At 38.4% G+C, this 23,235-nt stretch overlaps 1 protein-coding gene across 1 annotated transcript in view; it reads right to left on the bottom strand.

Moving 5' to 3' along the window:
• Nucleotides 1–23,235, bottom strand: part of ADAMTSL1 (ADAMTS like 1) — a 433,007-nt gene that overhangs the window by 275,592 nt on the left and 134,180 nt on the right. The window contains exons 5-7 of the mRNA XM_021675321.2: nt 17,449–17,575; nt 4,460–4,534; nt 1,099–1,256 (exon numbers count right to left, since the gene is read on the bottom strand). Coding sequence (XP_021530996.2) covers nt 1,099–1,256; nt 4,460–4,534; nt 17,449–17,575 — 360 coding nt within the window. The remainder of the gene's footprint in view (nt 1–1,098; nt 1,257–4,459; nt 4,535–17,448; nt 17,576–23,235) is intronic.

A 23,235-nucleotide genomic window follows, 5' to 3' on the forward strand; every position in this document is an offset into this window, starting at 1 on the left:
TCCAATGTAATACTGCTTGAATCCAGTTCTGTAATTTCAGTACGTGCATTAACTCTGACAAGGCCACTAGGGAAATTACTATTGTATACATGGTCTATTTAATGGTACTCCAGGGGCTTCAAAGAATAAAGACATCTTTCACTTCTTTACTGGATTTTCTTGCTTAAAGGAAATCATTTAACTACCTACAGCATCATGTCTATCGTGAGCTACCTCTGATGGCTTGTAGCTTCTTGCTCACGTTCATGTGGCTGGCGTCTGGACTGGATTAAAAAGAACTATCATGCAAATGGAAACGGAGGACAGTATTCTGGAACCTTTTTCCCTCCAACCTTACCGCCTATCGCATTTTCTTAGATGCATTCTTACTTCCAGCTGCCATGGGGTCATCAAGCTTTAGCTTAAATCAAATGTCCTCTGGCTCCAGGTCCCATGATGAAAAATTTATGGAGTCCTGGACACATTACAAGTTTTACAGCTTTACAGCTGAAATCCTTCAGGTCCTCCTGACCTACTGAAGGAAAAAATATGTTTTATTTTATTGTGATTCCCAAATGTTCTTCTAGTGTGTGCATTTTTCCAGCAGAACGTGCATGTTTCTTCCAGCAATGTGTTTTATATTACCTTAAGAGTAGGGAAGCCCTGATAGAAGGAAACAACTTAGTTTTCTTGCCAGTACAAAAGAAAACAGAACTTGCCATTGGAAGCATGATGAGTTGACCAAGTCTGTGGATCATCGGTCTGTATTTCTCTTTTACTGAAGATAGCCTATATAACCCGACAACTGCATCTTAACTGTTTTAAAGACAATCTATAGCCACCAAATTAAGACACATTGGCTTCTTAGGTGGGGTTATTTTATTATTATATAATAGTTTATTAATTATATAGTAAAGATTTCCTATGACCTTAAAGTATCATATGTTCTCATAAAGTCCAGGATGCAGCTAGCTCAATACCCTTAGATTAAACATTTCCTGGGTAACACACAGGCTTTCCAAACATATGTCAGAACCTAAAGTCTCTCTCTGCTCAGGAAATTATAAGTAATGTCAGTTTGGATGTGGCTTGAAAAGGAGGTATCTGAATTGGGCTCACCTTGATAATGAAATCTGCTGTAAGTGGTCCAGCCATTCTCAGTATTTCTTTGTCTGGAAATTTCTGGAAGTCCACACTAGAATTGTCCACAAGAAAAGTTCCTGTGGAGCTGAGACTGTTTTCACCTTTAGCCCCCTGGAGGCTTTTGGTTTCCAGATCTGCATAATCAAACACATGAAGATGAGAGAAAGATGTTCCTAGGGCAACCACAGGCAAGCACATTTCATGCAACGTTTAGAGGTAGGTAAGGGAGACATCATTCTTCATATAGCTGATAAAATTGAAATTGTGATATCAACAAAATATATAGTCACTGCTGAGTCACATAGGAATTTATGCTGCAAATGCAATTATTTTAAAACTCATTAGCCAAGCATTTAAGGGTCCCTGTCAAAAAAAAATCTTTGACTTGCCAGATGACCTTATTTGGGCATCCCACTTTACTGCAACCCTATTCCTTTGACTAAACCAATTCTCATACATATCTTTTTGACTTCAGTCTTGAAAGCCCTCAGCCTAGGATATCCTCCAGTTTTCTTTTTGCTCTAGAAGATCCAGGTGCATCTCTGAGTTGCTTCAGTACCTGTGTGACTTTATATTCTTGCATTAACCTGTGTTTACTTATACTTTCTGGTTACTTACTGCACTGGTGCTATTGTGCAAAATGAAGAAACAATAGTGACTTAAGAACAGGAGCTATCATTTTCAGTATCCTCTCTTTTTAAAATCCATTTTGACACTTAATTCAGCTTTATGCACATATAGAGTATTTCGTAAGTGCTTAAGATAGAAAAAAAAGCCTTTATTTCTGGAGCATTCACATCCAGATTTGGCCAATGACAAAGCCTATGAAGCATGTTTTGTGGTAGAAAATCAGAGCATGCTGGGGATGATGGTAATTATGATGTGTGATTCAGAGAAGACTAAGTTCTCATGTGACTGAGGGGTGATTTAGAACAACTATCTGTTGTGTTGCATGAAGAAAGATAGATGGACTAAGGCTAATGGTTTCTAAAACTTGACAAGAGCGTTTGGTTTCAGCAGAGATACTTCAGCAGAAAAATGTAGTGCTTGGGTGAGGTTCTGGGTTAAAACAATTTTAAGGTCTCTGAAGGTACTCAAGTACTAAAGATCTCTGTATTGCATTATTGTAGAGGTGGTCTACTTGTAGTTGTCTATGCAAGGAATACCAACAGCTGGAAAATCTTGGTGCTCAATTAAATGCCCAGTGACTCTCAGATGAAGTCTGTCGAACGCTTTTTCTAGAATAGGCCAGCTTCCCTCCCCTGCCTCAGTGCAGAGGAGATCCCACTGAAGAATATAGGGCACATCAAGGGAATACTGGAGTGAGGAAATCACAGTTGTTATCATCAGGGGAAAGCAACTGCCTGAATCTCCTTCCTCCAGACTTCATTCCTCAAACTGCCTCACCAGCAGTTGTAGAAACCTTTCTAGAACACGAATTAACTTAGTTTTAGAAAAATCCTGCAGTTGTAGGCCTGATCTGAGCATCTGCTTCCATTTTATCAAGAGACTTGCAGCTGTCCTAATTAAAGATGAGCCATGGGGGCAGACTAGATCGCCTCGTCTTATTCTGGTTTGGTCCAAAATATTTAAGGTTGGTTTCATACTGTACCAGCTTCTGGGAGTAAAGGGCAAAAGAACTACAAGAGAAACAGGGTATCCTTTGCTCCCACATTCATTTTGCTGAACTGTATATCAAAGACAAAAAAAAGAACACACAAGAAAAAATGATTTAGCTGTACATATACTACCAGCAGTATGTTTGTTGGGAGAGAAAAGCAGATTCCAGTTTGGTTTTCATCAAATCCTTAGGATAATTAAATCAAACAAGGCCAATTCTTCAGCTTCTTTGTGATCACATAATTAGGAAATCTAGGAGACTAACACATTTATAAAAATAAATTTCTCTCTTAAATCTATTCCTACGGGTTCTTTCTTCTGCAATGAAGAGTCAGTCCCTCACTGGTGATAATCTTGGCCTGAATATTTTATTTCAATATCCATCACTGCTCACAAAAGTACTGTTACTGAGTGGGGTTGTTACATCAGAAGTGAGCCCTCTCCAATTCTCAAATGGGGAATAATGAATCATTTAAATGGTAATAATACACATACATATGTTATCTTTTGACATGTGAATACTATATTTTACAGGGCCGTTCAGGATTAGAAAAAAACTTGAATCCATAGAAGGTGACTTATCAGCATTTTTTGGTTTTGCCTGAACTGTACCTTACTTATTCCTTTACTTCACACGACCCTTCAAATCCCACCTCTTCCATGAAATGTGTTTTTTTATTTTTAGAAACACTAAAGTAGGCTATATTGACTTTTATGAGCTTCAATTTGTCTTCCTTGTGTTTGCCTTTTTAGCATGATTTCATTCATAATCCCATTGGTAAAAAATAATGCTTGCTATCTAAATTTGGTTTCACAAGGATTTGTGTGGGAGGGGAGAAAGGACAGATGATAGATGGCTTTGTGGAAACCCAGGAACAATCACAGTAGAGGAGATCAGACATGCTCAAGGAACCAACTGAAGTGAAGCCTTTCAGTGAAACTGAATTTTACAGAAAATGCTATTATATCATCTCTCATCCTTTTCTTTGTTTATAGCCTATAATTTTCTTCTTGTAATCTATGGGTCTATATCTAAACAACACTAAATAATAAGAAAGAGGTGGCTCTGTACTGCTGTCTTAGCGTGACTGAAGATCAATTCTTGCACAAACCCTGTAGGTGTCCTGCTGCCATTTGATCTTTGGGGTTATGATAACCATTCAGTCCTGAATCCCAGTGGCTATCTTTAAGATATGATGGCCCTGGATTTTCTTTAATGCATGGGATGCTTAATTTTACCATGATGGTTTTCTTTAAATGCTACAGTGTTAAGGTTGTTCGGTGTTTCTATGTTCCTCTGGATTGATGAAGTAATGAGACATGAGAGTAGGTAAAAAAAGAGAAATAATGAAGGAGAGAGAGGGAAGGCTAGAAAGAAAAAAGAAGAGGGAAAGAAAAAAATGATTGAGATTGGAAAGGAAGAAGAGAGAGAATGAGATCTAATAATCACAAGAACATAAACATGTGCTTAACCCATGAACAACCCATTGGGAGCATCTATTTTGTATTTCTCAGAATGACTGTGGTTAGAGATAATTACCACAGAGGTTTCTTCCATCTCATCAGGCAGTTAAAAGATAAACAGAAGCACTCAAAATATCATATTATGATAGAGTAGAAAGATTTATATTATTGTGTTTTAATCTTTTCTGGGAACACAAAATAAATAATAATGACGACAATTCCCAATCCCCAAAGAAAAACAACAGTTACTTACACAAGTGATCAGGACCTTTTAAGACAAGGCGAATATGTCTGCTTCCATAGGGAATTGCAACCACAGTATCATCCACTAGAGAGAAACAAAGCAAAATCTCAAAAGCATGTCACTCGACACAAAATTATTGATTGCCTTCTACATAAAGGCACTGACTTACATACCTTTAAAAATGACAGTTTTTTAAGTGTTTGAAATGTGAAGGCCAATATTTAGAAATTAACATTTTCAAATTTCCTCAAACTAAAATATGCCAAAGATACTAGTTACTAGTTAACTCCTGGAGGATTTGGCCTTTTAAAAAAATAGGAATTTTAATATATTGAAAAACTGATTTGTAAGTTTTCATTTTTGATTTTAAAATCTGGTCTTATATGATCAAAAACACTTGTATTGAATTAAAACATAAAAATAAATTCTAATGTTCAAAGGATGAATTTATTATATCAAAATCTGGACTTCTCTCCAGCAGAGCATAGGATGAGTAGAACAGATAAGAGGAGGGGAAGATATACTTGCACGTTCTGAACACTCCAGGGGCGGAAATCACTTCTAATTCTTAAATATCCTTCACAATATCTATCCCTAATACTATATGTAGTGAGTACCCCATAAATGTTTCTTAACATTTCTCTACACACACTCTATTTTAAAATATTTTTTAAAAATTGACGGAACCACAGATCACTTTATAATGTATTTCTTTTCACTCCATTTATAAATTGAGCTTAAAGTCATTAGAAGCAGACATTTAAAAAAAATTAGAGCTATATTACATGCATCTCAAATCATCACAGGCATTCTTATTGAGAACTACATTTGTAATGACAGTATCTTATCTTTATATGGCACTGCAGAATTTCACTTTCACCTAAATTATACTATTTACTCCCTCACTCAAAACTTCTGACATAGGCACAGAGGATTTTCTGATGAAGAAATGAAGTCTCTGGGAAGTATAACGCATAGTCCAAGATCAAATGGATAGGAAGGCACTCCAGAAGATAAGAGAAAGGCGGGGTTTAAAAAACTTACCAGCATATTCAGAAGCCCTGTGTGATTCTTTGTTCATACATATCTTTTTATTTATTATTATTGTTGTTATTTTGAGATAGGGTCTCACTTTTTCACTCAGGCTTGAGTGCAGTGGCACGATCACAGCTCACTGTAGCCTCAGCTTCCTGGGCTCAAGAGATCTTCCCACTTCAGCACCCCAAGTAGCTGGGACTACAGGTGAGCACCACCATGCCCAGCCAATTTTTGTATTTTTGTAAAGATATGGTTTTACCATGTTGCCCAGGCTGATCTCGAACTCCTGAGCTCAAGCAATCCAACTGCATCGGCCTCCCAAGGTGCTGGGACTGCAGGTGTAAGCCACTGCACCTGGCCTGTTCAAACATATTTTTTTAATGGTGTACATTATTATCCTATCATTGGAAGGATTTCGGTTAAATAAGAGAATCCCAATTGTGACTCAATTTCTCTGAACCTTAATATTATCATCCTACATTTAGGAGAATTTAGTTTAAATCAATGAATCTCAGAAGTTACCTGACTTCTCTGATCCTCAGTTTCCTTGTTTGTAAAACAGGGAAAACAAAACTTGCCTTGTACTATTGTTGTGATATAAATACAGACATGAATCTAGATATATAAATGTAGGCTGTAACACAGTAGGTGTTCTATAAACATTGTTTTCCTCCCTCTATCCCAAATCTCTTGAAGGACAGGGACTGAAAAACTATTTATTTTTTATTGTGTTTCAACTCTCCAAGGCCTCTAGCATATTACCTGTTGAATGAGAAAGAACCATATGCTCCCAATTACTTCCCTGAAGAGGTTACATTATCAAGTTCTCTACAAAGTTGAATATTCTACTCATGCTAAAATCTTATATCTGTTTTTAATGTCATACATTGTTGAATTTCAGAGAGTTAAGAGTTTGTGGCATACAAGAACAACAACAAAAAAAGTAACGGGACTATAGGAAAGGAATAAAAAAAAAAAGTTAAGACTGGGCCCACAGAGCTTTAAATGTCTTGCATAAAGACATGACTTTTTAAGTTTGCAAAAGAAATACAGAGCAGTTAAAACAATGGGACTTTCTAGAAATAGAAAGTCTTTGTTTACCCACAGGTCAAATACAGTGCAAGTAAAAGGGAAGCTTTCTGTTCGGCCCTGCCATGCTCAGCAGCAGTCTTCTGACCCACACACAGCTCATGTGGCCTCCCTCTTGCTCTGCTGGGAAGTGACTCACATTCCACACACTGGGGCATTAATACCCTAGCTTTTGGCTGATGTAGTAATATCTGAATGCTCCCTAAAGAAGACAGGGTGTGGTAACATTTGCATGCTCCCCCAAAACAAGAGAAGAACCTGCTAGAAAGTTGTTGAGGGAGAGGGCATATGGAGAAAGTAGACCAGGTAAAAGATTATTTTCTAATGCCTCTTGCACTCACCTAAGAGAAATGGCCCAAACTCAGGCTGGTACAAACTCCAGCAGTTGGCAGCACATCGCACAGGGGTAGGAAGTGCCTCAGCCTTCTCTTATACATTATTCTAAAAAGGGCTTATGGACCCCTGGCAAGTCATTAAGTGATCTGTAAATTCATTACTTTATTCCACAAATATTATTTGAATGTCTTTTAGTGTCAGGCTCCATGCTAGGTAATAGGGATTCAGTGACAAAGAAGACAAACAAAGCATCATCCCCACAAGATGGCCCTGAAAAAGGGATCTAAGATAAAACACGGGGGAAATATAACATACTATACCCCACAGATGAAATACCCAAAGCACATTCATTCATTTTCTAGGAGCCCTGCACCAAAGAAACCCATTTTACGCTATTTAATCCAGTGTATACCTAAGGTGTTTACCCAGAAAAACTTTCTTACATGTCACCTGTTAAAATCAGCTAATATATCTTAGAACACACTTTAAGGAACAGTACTGTTAATTTAACAAAAAACAAAGTAGGAAAAACACAATTAAAAATTTCATTTTCTGCACATTCATAAAAAGCCACTTTTGAGTTGTTTATGTATTAAAACTTGTCTCATTTGCCAATAAATCCTCAATGATTTGGGATGGATTGGAAGATGCTTCTATTTGGCATTTATTACAATGTTGCACACAGAGTGTTGTAAGATCTCTCAGGATGTGACAGCGATCTGGTGCAACACCTGCCTCCTTGGTGATTAATACCATTAGTATAGCTGGTGAGGCAGGGGCCACATCCTCTCCCACCGTGCTAAACATTCCTCGGGGTGCCCTTTCCTACAAAGGCACACTGTTCTAGGATCGAGTGCATCTGCCCTAATCTGTTCTGGCTTTGTTGACTGAACCATGATGCCAGTCTTCAGGACATATTTCTAGCTTATTAATCAACAATTCTAAATGATCTGCTTCAGATACCAGATAACCCCTTCCTCCATTTAATGGACAAACTTTCATAAATTCTGTCATTTCACAGATATGGGTTGCAAATGTTCTTTCTCAAGAAAATTGTTCCCAAGGATTGTACTTAAAAGAGTTATTTAAAAAAAATCTATCTATATGTATGTCCCACAATTTTCTATATAGAACATTTTATATTCATTTAAAAATCTTGTCATGTGGATGTTCCATGTGATTCACTGCTGTATCAGAGAAAGGTGATGACAATAATATTTTGCAAAGACAGAATTTCCTATTCTGATATCTGAGTTTATCTTATTTTTAGATCTATTGGTAAGTTCATGTTTTTAAAGACTCTTCCCTCTATGCCCATGGAGCTGATACTTAATTTTATTTTATTTTTAAAAACGAAAAAGCCATTTAAAAATAGAATTGGCTACATATAAAAATAGTCTGCCAATCTTGAGGAGGTTTAAATGGTATATCTTACATCTTCATGCCAGTTTTATTACTCCTAAATATATCCAACAAAATAAGAAATTGAGCATTTGAGCCTTTCTATTTTCTCCCTAGTATATGATATCTGTAATTGTACAATGGAAGTAGACAGGCCAAACAAGATGCCCTCTTCATTCCCATCTGGAGAACTTCATCCTTCTGTTTGCCTAGGCCAGAAACCTTGGAGCCGTCCTCTACTTCATCTTTATACCTACTCACTTAAAAAGTTCTATTGTCGAAATACCCTATTTCACTGATTCCAAGAGGGACAACTTTTCCTGCTTTAACATACGTGAAATTGGAATGCATCTCACAATCAGTAATAGCTTATATTCTCTCCCACCCAGGCAATAATCCTGACATAGATACCTTTGCCTGCACAGGTGCTAACATCAAACAGCCAGTAGCAAACTCACAAAATAAGTGTCAGCTGCTTGGGAGAAAATTCTAAGACCATAGTGGAATGCATTCAACCTCTAGGAATCAAGTGGCTGTGGAGGTTGTAGGGAGATGAGGAATCAGAATTAGAGGTGCTTAACTGCATTCCCATAGAAGGGGTCAAAAGCTGGCTTAGCTCTATGTAATTGCAGAGCTGAATTGAGAGGCCAGCACCAAGACTTCTGCCAAACCTTCTGACAAAGATGAAATAACAGAAACCAGATTTAATATTCTGCCTAAAACAATGAAAAAGTCAGATGAAACCATAGTTTTTAAGACATGGGACATCAGGCAAACAAGGACAGCAATTCTGTAGACCCAGGAAACAAACCAGGTAAGCCTCAACATTGCCCCAGCTGACTGCCTTGATAGAGTTTCCAGGCTACAGCTTTGGAAGTGGGAACACTGGCAGAACTCAGTAGATTCCCTGAGTTGAGGAGACAAAGCAAAGAGTCCAAGGAGACCAAAGCAGTTAGAATTTGTGGGACGAAGTAACAGAAAGGAGAGCGTTATGTAGAAAGACAACTCCGGAGACCCAAGAGGGTTTCCTTTAAGTATCCAGCAGCATACTAATCAATACGTAAGTGCCAGGAAATTACCTGGCCTGGGGAAAGAACTACACAAAAGAATTGTAGAGAAGAGTACATGGTGCTCACACAGGGATGAGAATAGCATCCTACCCCATTAGCCAAAGTGGAAGACTTCGTAAGTCATGGAACACTGAGTAGTGTACTCAGAAAGGTCTTGCTTCAGTAAAAGGGTACGATTAACTCTAAACCAAACATGGTTTTGGTCCTGTCTACCACATTTTAAGACCCCAAAGGATCAAACTGATTTCAAGTAACTTAACTGCTCCCAGAACACAGCTCAAGGATATTTATAGAAATACAAAAATATCTAGTACCCAAAAAGGTAAAATTTGTAATGTCTGGCATCCAGTCAAAAAATATGAGGCATGCAAAGAAACCGAAAAATGCAGCACATATTAAAGTGAAAAATCAATCACTCCAAACACAGAATGGACATTAAAATAGTTACCATAATGGTATTCCATATGCTCATAAAGTTACATACTGAAAAATAAATCTCCAGATCCAGAAAATTTCACTGGGGCATGGCACCAACCATTTAAAGAAGAAATAACAGTAATCTCTTCCAGAAAAAAAAGAAGGCAAGAGATTACTTCCCAACTCATTGTTTGAGGCCATTTTATGCTAATACTAACACCAAACAAAGACAATACAAAAATAATACTACAGACCAGTATCTCTCATAAACACAGACATAAAAAGCTTCAACAAAATACTGCCTAATCAAACCAGCAATCTATATAAAGAATAATACACCATGACCGAGTAGAGTTTATCCCAGAAATGCAAAGTTGGTTCTTTATTTAAAAACCAATTAATGTAATTCATCACAATAAAAGTCTAAAGAAGAAAAACCACGTGACTATGTCAGTTGACGTAAAAGAGAATTTAATAAAATTAATCATCCCTTCATGATAATAACTCTTAGCAAACCAGGAAAGGAAGGGAACTTCCTCAATCTGATAAAAGGCTTTTATAAAAACCTACAGCTAACATCACATTCAATGGTGAGAAACTGAATGCTTTCCTCTTAAGATTGGGAATAAGATAAGGATATCCATTGTCATCATTCCTATTCATTATGGTATTGCACGCCCTAGCCAGTATAATAAGATGAGAGAAAAAAAAAAGTGGCTTACAAATTGAAAAGAGGCAAAACCACTCTCATTTGTAAACAACATGATTGTTTATTGAGAAATTCCCAGTAATTTACCAAAAACTCAGAGGTATTGAGCTTATCAAGTTTAGATAATACATGGCTAACCCACAAAAATCAATCATATGTCTATGAACTAGCAATATATAATAAGAAATGGAAATAAAGAATACAATGCCAAGCCAAGCTCAGGAACACGTGTAATCCCAGCTACTTGGGAGGCTAAGGCAACTCGAATTGAGGAGTTTGGGGCTATAGTGTGCTATGATTATACCTGTGAATAGCCACTGCACTTCAGTCTGGGCAACATAGTGAGACCCCGTCTCTAGTTTTAAAAAAGAATATAATGCCATTTGCAATAGCTGCAAAAAATACTGGAGGTGTAAATCTAACTAAACTATATGTGATCTGCATGCTGAAAGCTAATAAAGGCTAATCAAAAGAATAAAAGAAGACCTAAATAAACAGAGATATAAAATTCTTATACCTCATAGACTGAGTGACTTAACATGGTAAAGATGCCAATTCCTACCCCTCCAAATCAATCCGCAGAATTAACAACAAAATCCCAGTAAGACTTTTTTGTAGATATGGAGAAGCAGATAGTAAAATTTATATGGAAAGGCAAAGACGCTGAATAGACGGGCCAAAATGAATTTGAAAATAAGCATAAAGTTGGAGAAATCACACTACCTCATTTTAAGATTTACATTAAAGCCACAGTAATAAAAAAAAAATGGAGTATTGGTGAAGTGACAGTCACATATCAGAATAGAGTCCAGAAATAGACCTACACAGAAATGGCCAATAGATTTTTGACAAACGTTTAAAGACAATTTAAAAAAGAATATGTTGTGTTTTCAACATTTGTTGAAATGTTGGTACTGGAAGAATTGGGCATCTATAAAAAAAATTCAACCTACCTATCAAACTTATACCTTATACAAAAAATAATTGAAAATAGGTCATTGACCTCAAGGTAAAATGCACTTCTGCAACAAAACCTAAGAGAAAATCTTTGCGTCCTGGTCTTAGGCAAGAAGTTCTTAGACATGACATTAAAAGCACAAACCATAAAAGAAAAAAAATGATAGCCTGGTCTTCATCCAAATGAAAAGCTTTTGCTCTGTGCAAGATAACATTAAGCAATTTTGAAGAAGAAAAGCTACTATGGAGAAAATATTTCCAAATCAAATATCCCACAAACGACTTGTACCTAGAATATATAAAGAACTCTCCAAACTCAACAACAGAAAGTCAAGCAACCCATTTTTTAAAAATGAGCAAAAGACTTGAACTGACACTATGCAAAAGATTAACAAAGTTCACTGTGGTAAGTAGACTAAAGTATCCGTCCCCACTGCCAAATATGTCCTTAAACGTGTAAATTCGTGATATTATGTGGCTGGGGTAATTAAGGTAGCTAATAGAGTTAGGATTGCCAATCAGCTGACCTTAAAATTAAGTGCTTATCTTGGATGATCTTAGTGGATTCAAGATAATCACAAACATTCTTTAACATACAAGAGGCAGGCAGAAGAGGAAGCTTGAGTCAGAGAGAGATTTGAAGATGCCAAAGAATGCACATAGGCTCCAGGAACAGGAAAATCAAAATTGAAGAAAAAGAAATTCTCCCTCAGAGAGAGCTTGTTTTGCTAACACCTTGGTTTTAGCCCAGTGGAATCGATTTCAGTTTTCTGACACCCATCCCCAAACCATAAAACAATAAATTTGTGTTGCTTTAAATCATTTAGTCTGTGGTAATTAGTTACAGCAGCAATTACAAGCTAATACAACATTAAAAGATGTTAACATTATTAGCCATTAGGAAAATGCAAATTAAAACAAGTATGAGATACCGCTACTTACTGATAAGAATGGCTAAAATTAAAAATGCTGGCCAGGTGCCTTGGCTCACACCTGTAATCCCAGCACTTTGGGAGGCTGAGGTGGGCAGATTACTTGAGGCCAGGAGTTTGAGACCAGCCTGGCCAACATGGCGAAATCCCGTCTCTACTAAAAATACAAAAATTAGCCAGACCTGGTGGTATGTGCCTGTAAAATCCCAGCTTCTTGGGGAGGTTGAAGTGGGAGGATCACCTGAGCCCAGGAGGTCAAGGTTTCAGTGAGCTGAGCTGTGATTGTGTCACTGCACTGCAGCCTGAGTGGCAGAGTGAGACCCAGAGTGAGAGCCTGTTTCAAGAAAGAAAAAAAGAGAGAGTGAGACAAAGAAAGAAAGAAAGAAAGAAAAAGAAAGAAAAGAGAAAGAAAGAAAGAGGGAGGGAGGGAGGGAGGAAGGAAGGAAGGGAGAAGTGCAGTATATCTAGATTTGGGTCATTTCTCATCATTGCCACAGCTACTGGTCCAGTCCAAGCCATCATCATCTGTGGCCTGGCTTAGTGTAATATCTTTCCAAGTACAGCTCCCACTTCTACAGCTGGCCCCACTAGTCTATTATCAGTATAGCAGAAATCTGATCAAATCATTCCTCTGTTCACAACCTCCAACGACTTCCCATTTCATTCAGACTTACAAAAGCCCACAGTATCTGCACCATTCTTCCCTCTGCCTCGCATCATTTTCTCTAGCCTTTTTGAAACTCACCTCATTTTAGTCACACTGGCTTCTTTGTTCTTCCTGAAATATATCTCGAATGCAAATATCACAGGATGTTTGCACTTGCTTTTCTCCTTTCCTAGAATTTTCTCCTCCCTGACTTTGGCATGGTGACCTCTTTTCACTTCCCTCAGATCCTTGTTCAAATGCCATGTTATCAGTGAGTCCTCTCCTTACTAACTTACTGAAAATTGCAACTTCCCTGCATCACTGGTGGGTGGCAGCCTATACCCATTTCCTGTTCCTCTCCTGCTCTGCTTAATTTTCCATGGCTCATATCACCATATAACGTACATACATTTTATTTAGTTATTTGTCTGTCTGTCTCTCATGCTAGTATGAAAGTCCCATGAAGATAAATGGATTTTGTCTGTTTTTTCTATGCTGCGTTTCCAGCACCTAGAACAGTTCCTCAGCACATAGCAGGTGCCCATTAAACATGTGCTGTTGAATGAATATATCCTTGAGTGGCTTGTGAGGATAGCCTAAAGCAGCCAAGGTAAGCGGAAATTTCTTTAATGTTTTGTGCTTTCTTTAAAAAATCCATATGTATTTTTCACTTCATAACATAGCGGCCTGTGTTTTATTATAAGCATACTTTACCTCAAAATCTTTGAGCCAGAATGATAGTCCAAAGATATGTTTACCCATAGCCATTATACATCAGCATAAGCCACAGTCTGAGAAGCACATTCTTAAGTATTAAAAGCTTAATTTTATCTTGATATAAATTAGTTAAGTGGCCTCCCCATGCAAGGAAGGTAGAGAGAGAGAGCTTTAGGATCTCCAGGTGATTTCAAAACATACAGATACAGACGAGAGCTCTGCAAAGCTGGAAATGTTAAATTAATAGCAAATAGGCTGGCTCTCACTCTAAGAATATTCTGTATACTTGGAAAATACATAATATAGTATAAATCAATAAATCTTGTGAGAAAATGAGTCTTTAAATTTTAAGAATCAGAGGCAAGGTAATGTCAGCTCTATTTGACTATTTTTGTTGGGCTAGGGGAGTTGAGAAGTTATCAGGAAAAATGAAAAGGGTGACTGCTCCCAGGGGCAGTCTTTCCCTTTACAGAAGGAGAAAGAGTACTTTTGTAAAGGAAATCTTGCTCTGTTTCCACTGTCTGTATTTGTATTAGGCAATTACAATGGCAACTTTATATGTCTTTTTATAATGTCTTTCTATTAAAAGATAATTTTATAATGTCTTTTAATAATGGCAATTATAATGTCTTTTAATAAAAAGATGATTTTTAAAAATTCACCAGCAAATGGCAGCTGTTGGATAAACTTTTCCTACTTCTCTTTATCCTTCTGGCACCTTCTACCATGGTCTTTCTCCACTCTCCTGTTTTTGCTTTGTTCCTCTGAGGCTTGATAACATGCAGGGGGAAAAAAAAACTTGGATATAAGTTCAGAAAGAAAATGAGTTCAATGTGGGGAATCTGAGTGCCAGAAGTTCGAAGAGAGCATGTGGCGAACTGATGGTGCCTCTTGGCAGAAGACAGGGGAGAGATCTGGCAGGACTCCCTCAGGGTGGAGAACTGCTCACCTGGCCACTCCGCTGGGCCCTGCAGAGCAGCCTGATCTTCCCTGCCAGTGGGTCGCCTCACAGTCTGTAAGCACAGGATGAACGATTCTCTTAGGGTGGAGAAAACATAAGCGAGGCAGTTTGTTTCGCATCTGCTGTAGATTGTGGTGAGTTGTATGCATACGCTGGGCTTTAATGATATCAGTCATTCTGTCATGAGGCATCATCAGTGCTAAGATAAATGAATCAATTGCATTTTGTCATTACGTATTATCATTAGGTTGCGTATGATATAATTTACCCACTGGCGGTCTTGAAAGGGCACTTTTCATTGCGGTACTTATTTGCAGACCTGGAGATGACACAGGGCTCTCTATTTGCTTCAGTTTGTTCCTTTGGAGCTTCTCCATCTTTGTTTTGTTATTCGGGCCCCAGAGGTCACCCATTCTTCCCTAACAGTAGGGTAAGGGGTACGTTTATCTGAGCAGAGTAGTCTAGCTCCTCTCTGAGAACAGGAAGGTATAGGTGTGAGAATAAAAAAGGATCTTTACCATTAAAAACATGCTCCCAGAACACAGTACAGCCATTGCTGCACACATGCATGACATTCCCTTTCATATCTAACAATAATTCCTAGATTCCTAATGACACTGATTCAGTTACATGACAGAAATAATTAGAGAGATTTTAACTATTCTAGCATTCTTTGAAGAGTTCTTAAGAATGATCTTTTAAATGTAACTCTTTTCTAATATCCAACCATAATTTACAAGAGAACTATGACTCTATCAATTTCTGGTTTCCATCTTCTAACTTCAGAAATTTTTCATCTTATAGAAGAAGCTACCAACATACAAGACCAAAAAAAAATGTTCGCCTGAATGTATTATATCAATGTCTAAGTTACCCCATTCTTCATTCTATCTGCCAGAATATTTTAAATTTTCTTATTTTATTTTATTTTTGCAGAATTACATTTTTCATCGCTTCCAAGGGAGTTAGAATGTGGAGAGTTCCCTAAACTGGTATCTCCAATTTTTCATGTGTTGAGAAGTCCCCACTCTTTCTACCCCCTCTTTTTACCTCGAGCCTAATCCTTTGGCAAGCTGCTTTTTGAGGACTTCTGAGAATATTTCTCTACTGCATACCACAACAACTGCAGCTGCCTTTCTTCTTGACCTATAAGTCCATTTAAAGCCCCAAACTCCTCATACATTAGTTGTTTTCCTCCAGCTAGTCAACAAGTAAAGAAAACAAAACACACTCAGTAAAGATATTCATTCTCATTTCCCAAGCCAGAGAAACATGTGGAAAGAAATACTCAGTCAGGGATCTATTGAAGGATTCTGCATAGTAGCAAATCTGGAGACAATATGCCATGCAAGGTCAAAATGATTGTAAAAATGCATGTCCTTTAATACAAGGGCTGTCTAATTTCTATCTGTATCTGCTGCAGTGCCCAGGACAGTGATTGTCACAGAGGACTGTGTATCATAAAATGCCTCAGATTAATGACTCCATTGTTGGCTTAGGTACCATGAGAACTTGTACCATCTATCCTATCAGGATCTGACTGGGTAGACATCTGAGGCACCTTCCCTCCATCCATCTATCTGCCTTGCAGATGTCCCACCACGGACACTGTCAGCAGGGCTGTGATCAGTCCAGGGGAACAAGTAAGTGCTTAGGCTCTGGAACCAGACTCTGAGCTCAAACCTTGGCTTCATTACAACTGTGTGACTCTGTACAAATCCCATAATCTGGCTAAGCTTCAGTTATCTCATCCATAATATGGGGATTAATAATACTTTGCTCATGAGGTTGTCATAACAATTACATGAGATGATTGTGTGATGTTCTCAGCAAGTACATGTATAATTATCATACTTTTTTTTCTAGTATTAAGATATCAGGACACAAAGGTCAATAAAAAATTTCACATAGTCTGGGAACAGTAGCTCATACCTGTAATCCCAGCACTTTGGGAGGCTGATGCATGTGGATTGCTTGAGGTCAGGAGTTCAAGACCAGCCTGGCCACAATGAAACCCTGTCTCTACTAAAAATACAAAAATTAGCTGGGCGTGGTGGCATGCGCCTGTGATCCCAGCTACTTGCAAGGTTAAGGCAGAAAAATCGCTTGAACCCAGGAGGCGGAGGTTTGAGCTCTTAGTGAGCTAAGATCACACCACTGCACTCCAGTCTGGGGGAGAGCATGAGACTCAAAAAAAAAACAAAAAACCAAAACCCAAAAACCAAGAAACCAAGACTTCATGTAATCACTGTCCTTTATTAATTCTGAAAGAAGTTGTTTTAGCACTGACCAAAGGCCACTTTGTAAATGAAGACCATGTGATTTCACAGTGACAGGAGTAAATTTGTGCTGATCTTCCCACTCTTCCTGCTATCTTCCACCAGGCATAACACACTACACATCATGCAGGAGCTGGGATACAGTCTGTCCTCATGTTGGACAGAAAAGCTCATGTTTGCACAGAGAATATCTGTAGCCCCATGTTTGGTTCACTCCTGATGTGCCTCAAAAGGACAGGTATTCTCTTTGGGACTGCCCCTGGTGACCTGACTTGTCCCACCTAAGCTATTTCACACGCCAGAGCATGAAAGCCTTCTACATTTCCAGGTTCCTCATCATTTTGGTGGAGGTGTTGTTCCCTGGCTGTTTAGTGGGGCCAGACGTAAGCCAGGGGAGGATAACAAGTCAACAAGTCCAAAGGTCACCCCATCTCTGTGTATCTTACATTTGGTTGCGGAGAGCTGGGATTTATACTGCCCTCGGACCAGCCGGCAGGTGGACCCATCTCCGTTGCAGACCCCACAGTTATCTTCCTTGACGGTGCTTCCCAGCTGGTGATCACAGCCAACAATCTAACAAGAAAGAGAGACGTGTAATTCAGCCAAGCACCTACCGATGGCAGAATCCATTATGAGGCCAATCACCATGAAATTACCCTCCCTTCATCCCTGAGGGGCCTAAAACATACTTCCTATGAAGGGGACTGAATTCAACTGGAATTTGAATCAAGCTAAGAAAGAAGAAAAGGTAGCATGGGTAAAGATGTTTTTAAAGTTTAGATACACAAACAGAAAGAAGGGTAAAAGAGAATGAGAGAGAATAGGGAGCAGGGTAGGGAATGATGGGAGAAAGTAAGAGAGACGAGAAGATCCTGAATTACTGATGTTTTAGGGCCTTAATTCAAGAGTAACTCCTGTGTTGGTAATTACGATTCACCCAAATGACAAAAACTACAACCAAGAGGTAACAGTAGCAGGAAACATTTTATAAATAATTTCCATGTCCCACATGATTCCTTAGAATGTAAGCTGCATAAGGGTGGGTGATTAGTATGTTGGGGTAATAAATGTATTCCAAACAATGATAACAGTGCTTGGTCAACTGTAGGCCCTCAGAAAATATTTGCTGAGTGATAATAAAAATACTTCCTTAGGCCAGGCGCGGTGGCTCATGCCTGTAATATCAGCACTTTGGGAGGCCGAGGCGGGCAGATCACGAGGTCAAGAGATTGAGACCATGGTGAAACCCTATCTCTACTAAAAAATACAAAAATTAGCTGGGCGTGGTGGTGCGCACCTGTGGTCCCAGCTACTCGGGAGGCTGAGGCAGGAGAATTGCTTGAACCCGGGAGGCGGAGGTTGCAGTGAGCCGAGATTGTGCCACTGCACTCCAGCTGGCTCCTGGCAACAGATCAAGACTCTGTCTTAAAAAAAAAAAAAAAAAAAAAAAATTCTTCCTTTTCCAGCTAGCACTCCAGCTTAAAAAGAAGAAGAGAATCAGCAAACAGATACAAACTTAGTGTATGTGTGTGTGGAGGAAGAGGAGGGTTGCGCAAAGGGCAGCAGAGATGCGTGCCACTAACACCCTGTCATTTGCCTTATCCTGTCCTGTACCAGACACAGTACAAATATCTCATTCATTCTCAAAAAAGCCATGCAAGAAAGATATCCCCATTTTATAGTTGAGGCCATGAATCTTACCCAAGTCACTTAGCTAATAAGCAGCCAAATGCTAAAGACTTCTAGTGAAACCTTTACGCCAGGTCCAAATCAGGCTTAACAACATCACAGGCTTTTATAGAGCATGTGGGCAATGCCATTTGTGTCTTTACTCTTTGCTTTCCAATATCTTAGTTTTAGAAATTCAAATCCAAACTACGCCAGGTTGTATGGCTATAGTTCTAGTTAGATCAAATATGGAAAGATTTATTCTACTCCCAAACTCTTTCGATTACTCTCTCTGACAAAATAAAATGAGAATGGTAGTGACAACTGAAGTGACTTAGGGCTTCTTTTCACAAAGTCCCCACAGTTCGTCTTGCCTTTCAAAAATCTGGTTGTTAATATGAACAGAGGCTTGAAGCTTGCTTTTCTTTTTTATTCCTTTTATTAATAATTGCAAACACATGCTTAGGCAAAGGTTCAAAAATATAATTATTTAACATTGTGTTAGATATGCACTCTATTTTTAAAATGTGGTAATGTGTATTTTTTCATTAATAGCAAATGAACATCTTTTAAAAATAGATGAAAAGCAACAACTCCTTCAATAACTGTTATTTTTTTTTTCTTTTTAATGTGCAAAGATGCAGGAAAACATGGTGCTGAGTTCTGAAGTGAGGGGCAAAGGCAGATGGGCTCTATCCCTACATGTTCACTGTAGCTGAGGAGCAGTTCATCTCAATCCATTCAGAGGCTGCCATGAGGCCACTGCAGAATGCAACCAAGTTTCATCCCTGTGGTGTCAAGCATGTGCTGGCTAGGACTTTGGTACTTCTACGTAACTGCGGTAAAATTGTTTTCAAATTCATATCTGTAGATGGGCCTGCCCATGAGCTGATCAATTCTGTATTCACCCATATTCTGAGCACAGTGTGAAATGGGATTACAGAAGTACTTTATTTATGAAAGAATTCATTTAATTGTTTAAGCAACATTTATTGAGAACCTGCTATGGGCCAGGCACTGTGCTAGGAGCAAAATTCAATAGCGAATTCCAGCATCTATGAGTCTACTCTCAAGAGACTTTCCAGTCTAGTGGCAGAGGGAGATAGTGCTCAAATCATCGCATGTAATAAATGTAAAATGATAATTATGATAGAAGCTATAAAACACAGATACACGGCACCCTGAGAGCATAATATATGGAGAATTTAATTTGGTTAGGGAAGCAAGAGAAGATTTTCCTGAGGAAGAGACTTTTTAGAGCTAAGATGTGAATGAAGAGTCAGAATGAACAATGGAAGGGAGGTGTTGCATGAAGCTCACCACATCCTTTAGGAATGCCTGGATACTAGCTAATGGGAGAGGAAGCAAAAATCAAAGTTGGCCAAAAAAAAAAAAAAATCAGAAAATGGATAACCTACTTGCCCTCGAGGGACTGAATCCTTTGAGAAAGAATGGCAGTTTTAACTGAGGCAGCATTCAAAGCATTATCGACTCTACTGTGGTTGAGGTTGTTGGGATTGAAGAGGATTTAATCTAACAAGATCCTTGGCTATGTGGAAGGACAGCACCGGCAATGGGCACAGGAATTTCCACTCTCAGGCATCCCAGCTCTAACTGGATTTTCTCCTTAAACTGTAGGAATTTCAGGTTTCTCAAAGGATTTAAGTTTCTCCAGAAAATTTTTAATGGACTCTGATGCCTCTAATGGAGCCAAAGGAGATAATCACGAAAATCTCTCTCTAATCCTTAAGATTTCTTATGGTTCCAAAACCATTTTAAGAAAAGAACAATTCAGCTTCACAGATCCAAAGTAACAGACATATTAGGAATAGCTAAATAGGAGGTGACATACTTTAAGACTAACTTGGCTAGATGCCTGACTTAGCGCTCTCAGTGTGGGTTCATGGACCCCAGGATATGAACCAAGTCAGTTCTAAATGGACTTTGTTTAGCTTCAGAATTTAAAAGACAAACATCTCCCTGACAAATGAAAAATTTAAAAGACAAACATCTCCCTGAAAAATGAAATGAAAAGAAATTGTTTTTTTTCTTCCTTTTCTCTGTATAGATTCCTTTTCACGATGCCAAAATCTTCTAACTCAAATATTTTTAGAATGTGGAATACTTTATATCAGATAAAATGTTCTTATTTTGGTCCAAGTGGAAAATCGTTTGCAGGGATATCAGGTTAATCATACTTGACATATCTTAATCTGTTGATCTTGAGTAACTGTTAGATTAATTAAAAATTAGGCCAGATACAGTGGCTCACGCCTGTAATCCCAGCATTTTGGGAGGCTGAGGTAGGCAGATCATGAGGTCAAGAGATGGAGATCATCCTGGCCAACATGGTAAAACCCTGTCTCTACTAAAAATACAAAAATTAGTTGGGCATGGTGGCACATGCCTGTAGTCCGAGCTACTTTGGAGCCTGAGGCAGGAGAATCTCTTGAACCCAGAAGGTGGAGGTTGCAGTGAGTCAAGATTGTGCCACTGTACTCCAGCCTGTCAAGAGAGCAAGACTCTGTCTCAAAACAAAACAACAATAAAAAACTTAGTTGTTAAGACCTACTATTAATAGCAGAGATAAAAATAAAGAGAAATACAAAAACAGGCTTAATTGGCCCTCTGTACACATGCTATTATTTTTTGCCTGGAATGTTCTTTGCCCATTCTTTATTTAGCAGACTCCTATTCATCCTTCAAAGCCCAAATTAAGTGCCTCCTCAAGAAAGACTGTCCAGATTCCAGAGGTAACTCCCTTATTGCTGTACATTTCTGTAGCCTTTTGTTCATACCTCTATGTGGCAGAGATTGCTGGTTGTCATCCAATATCCATCTTCTCCTACTTTTCTTGTACTGGACCCCAATTTTATCTGGGTTAGCATTATATGTAGTTAAAGGAATGCATTTCTCATTGGTCATGAGACCAAATCATAATTAGTGAAATAAAAGTGGAAGTGTTGTGTGAGGCTTCCAGGAAGGCTACTTTAAAGAAGTTGACTTAGCTGGAGAATGCTTCTTCAGCTCTCTGCCTTCTTACCTTCCTACTGACTCCAGCAGCCATCTTGGAAATGAGACAATCTTGAGAATGGAAGCCTTGCACTCAGAATGGCAGAGCAGAAGGAGAGAAAGATCCTGGTTCCTGAACCACACTTGGACTGACTACATCTTTTTTTGTGAGAGAATAAATCCTTTATGTGTCTAAGCCACTATTACTATATATATATATATATATTTTACATATACCCGATTCAAATTGTTATATAACTTACATTGAGTTTACTCTATTAACATGTCTATCTCCAAACAACGCCCTGGTCTACCTGAGAACCTGTGTTTTACTAATCTTACTAGTATTTCTGCTGCTCAGTCCAGTATCAGACATTTGAGATGCACCATGAATGCTGGTGAATCAATGAAACATAATGGTTTGCTAATAGTTCCAATGTAGTTTACAGATAGGCAAACTTAGACTGCAGCCATTGACATACGAGTCTGTAAAAATGTGTGCATGCATGTGTGTAGGCATGTATGTGTATGTGTGTTTTTAACTGTATACCCAGAGAAACAGACATACCATAAATGACAGCTAGAGGCCAAACCTAAACCTCTGTCCTGATGCACGAACAAGAATTACTTTAAAGGACCATTATTTTTCAGAGATTTTTTTCCAAGTGCACCTATGTTAATTATTAGAGAAGTGTCATGGAAGGCAATGTTCAGGTCACTGAGTTCCCAGACCCACCCCATTCTGAACAAAACATTTAAGTGAGATAATGACCACTCGTAACTTTGGCAACTGCCATGAAATTTTTTTACAAATAGTAGAAAACTGAATATTTTGGCCTAATACAGCTTATTAGCACTTGCTACGAGGTATCATCTGGATGCAGTGGTCTGATGCCATCCTCATCCAAAATCATTGCATGGTGTCGCTTATTTTGCAATATTTTAATCTCAGGTAACAAAGAAGTGAGTAGCTCCAAGAAAAATTTAGAGAGAGGCAAAATAGCACCCTGAAACTTACCAAGATTGATAGTGTTTTCATTGTTTAGCCACCATCAGTGGGTTATCAAGTTCTACTTTTATATCTTAAATGTATGCTTTTTGTACCCTCTCTTATATACATATGTGTACAAAGATACGCAGCCTCTTGTCTTATTTTTGAGCTGAGCAAACACACTTAACACTGCTGATTTTTCTTTATTCTTCTTTCAGATTTACTAAAGGGAAGGAGAGAACTGCCTCCCTTCCCCCTTCCAAAAAAAAAAAAACAGAACTAGGATCATAGCGTCCAATCCAAGTTGGCTCAGAGACTTAGCATGTTGTGCAGATTTTAGGCATCAGGCCTGCAGTATGTGCTGCTAGGGGTTTCTTCCTTCACTTTACAGAGCCGATAGCAAGAGAACAGGCAGAATGCAAGACTGAAATTCTCTAGACACTGAAATATGTATAATAAAATGTCTTCATTAGTAGCCACAGGAGAAAGAAAGATCACCATGCTAATAATTTGGAGCACATAAATAAATATAATCCATAAGCAGATATCATGCCTCAGACTG

This window comes from Aotus nancymaae, unplaced genomic scaffold, assembly GCF_030222135.1.
Source record: "Aotus nancymaae isolate 86718 unplaced genomic scaffold, 86718_ANA_hifiasm-v0.15.2.pri h1tg000003l, whole genome shotgun sequence".
In the NCBI taxonomy this organism is placed as follows: domain Eukaryota; kingdom Metazoa; phylum Chordata; class Mammalia; order Primates; family Aotidae; genus Aotus; species Aotus nancymaae.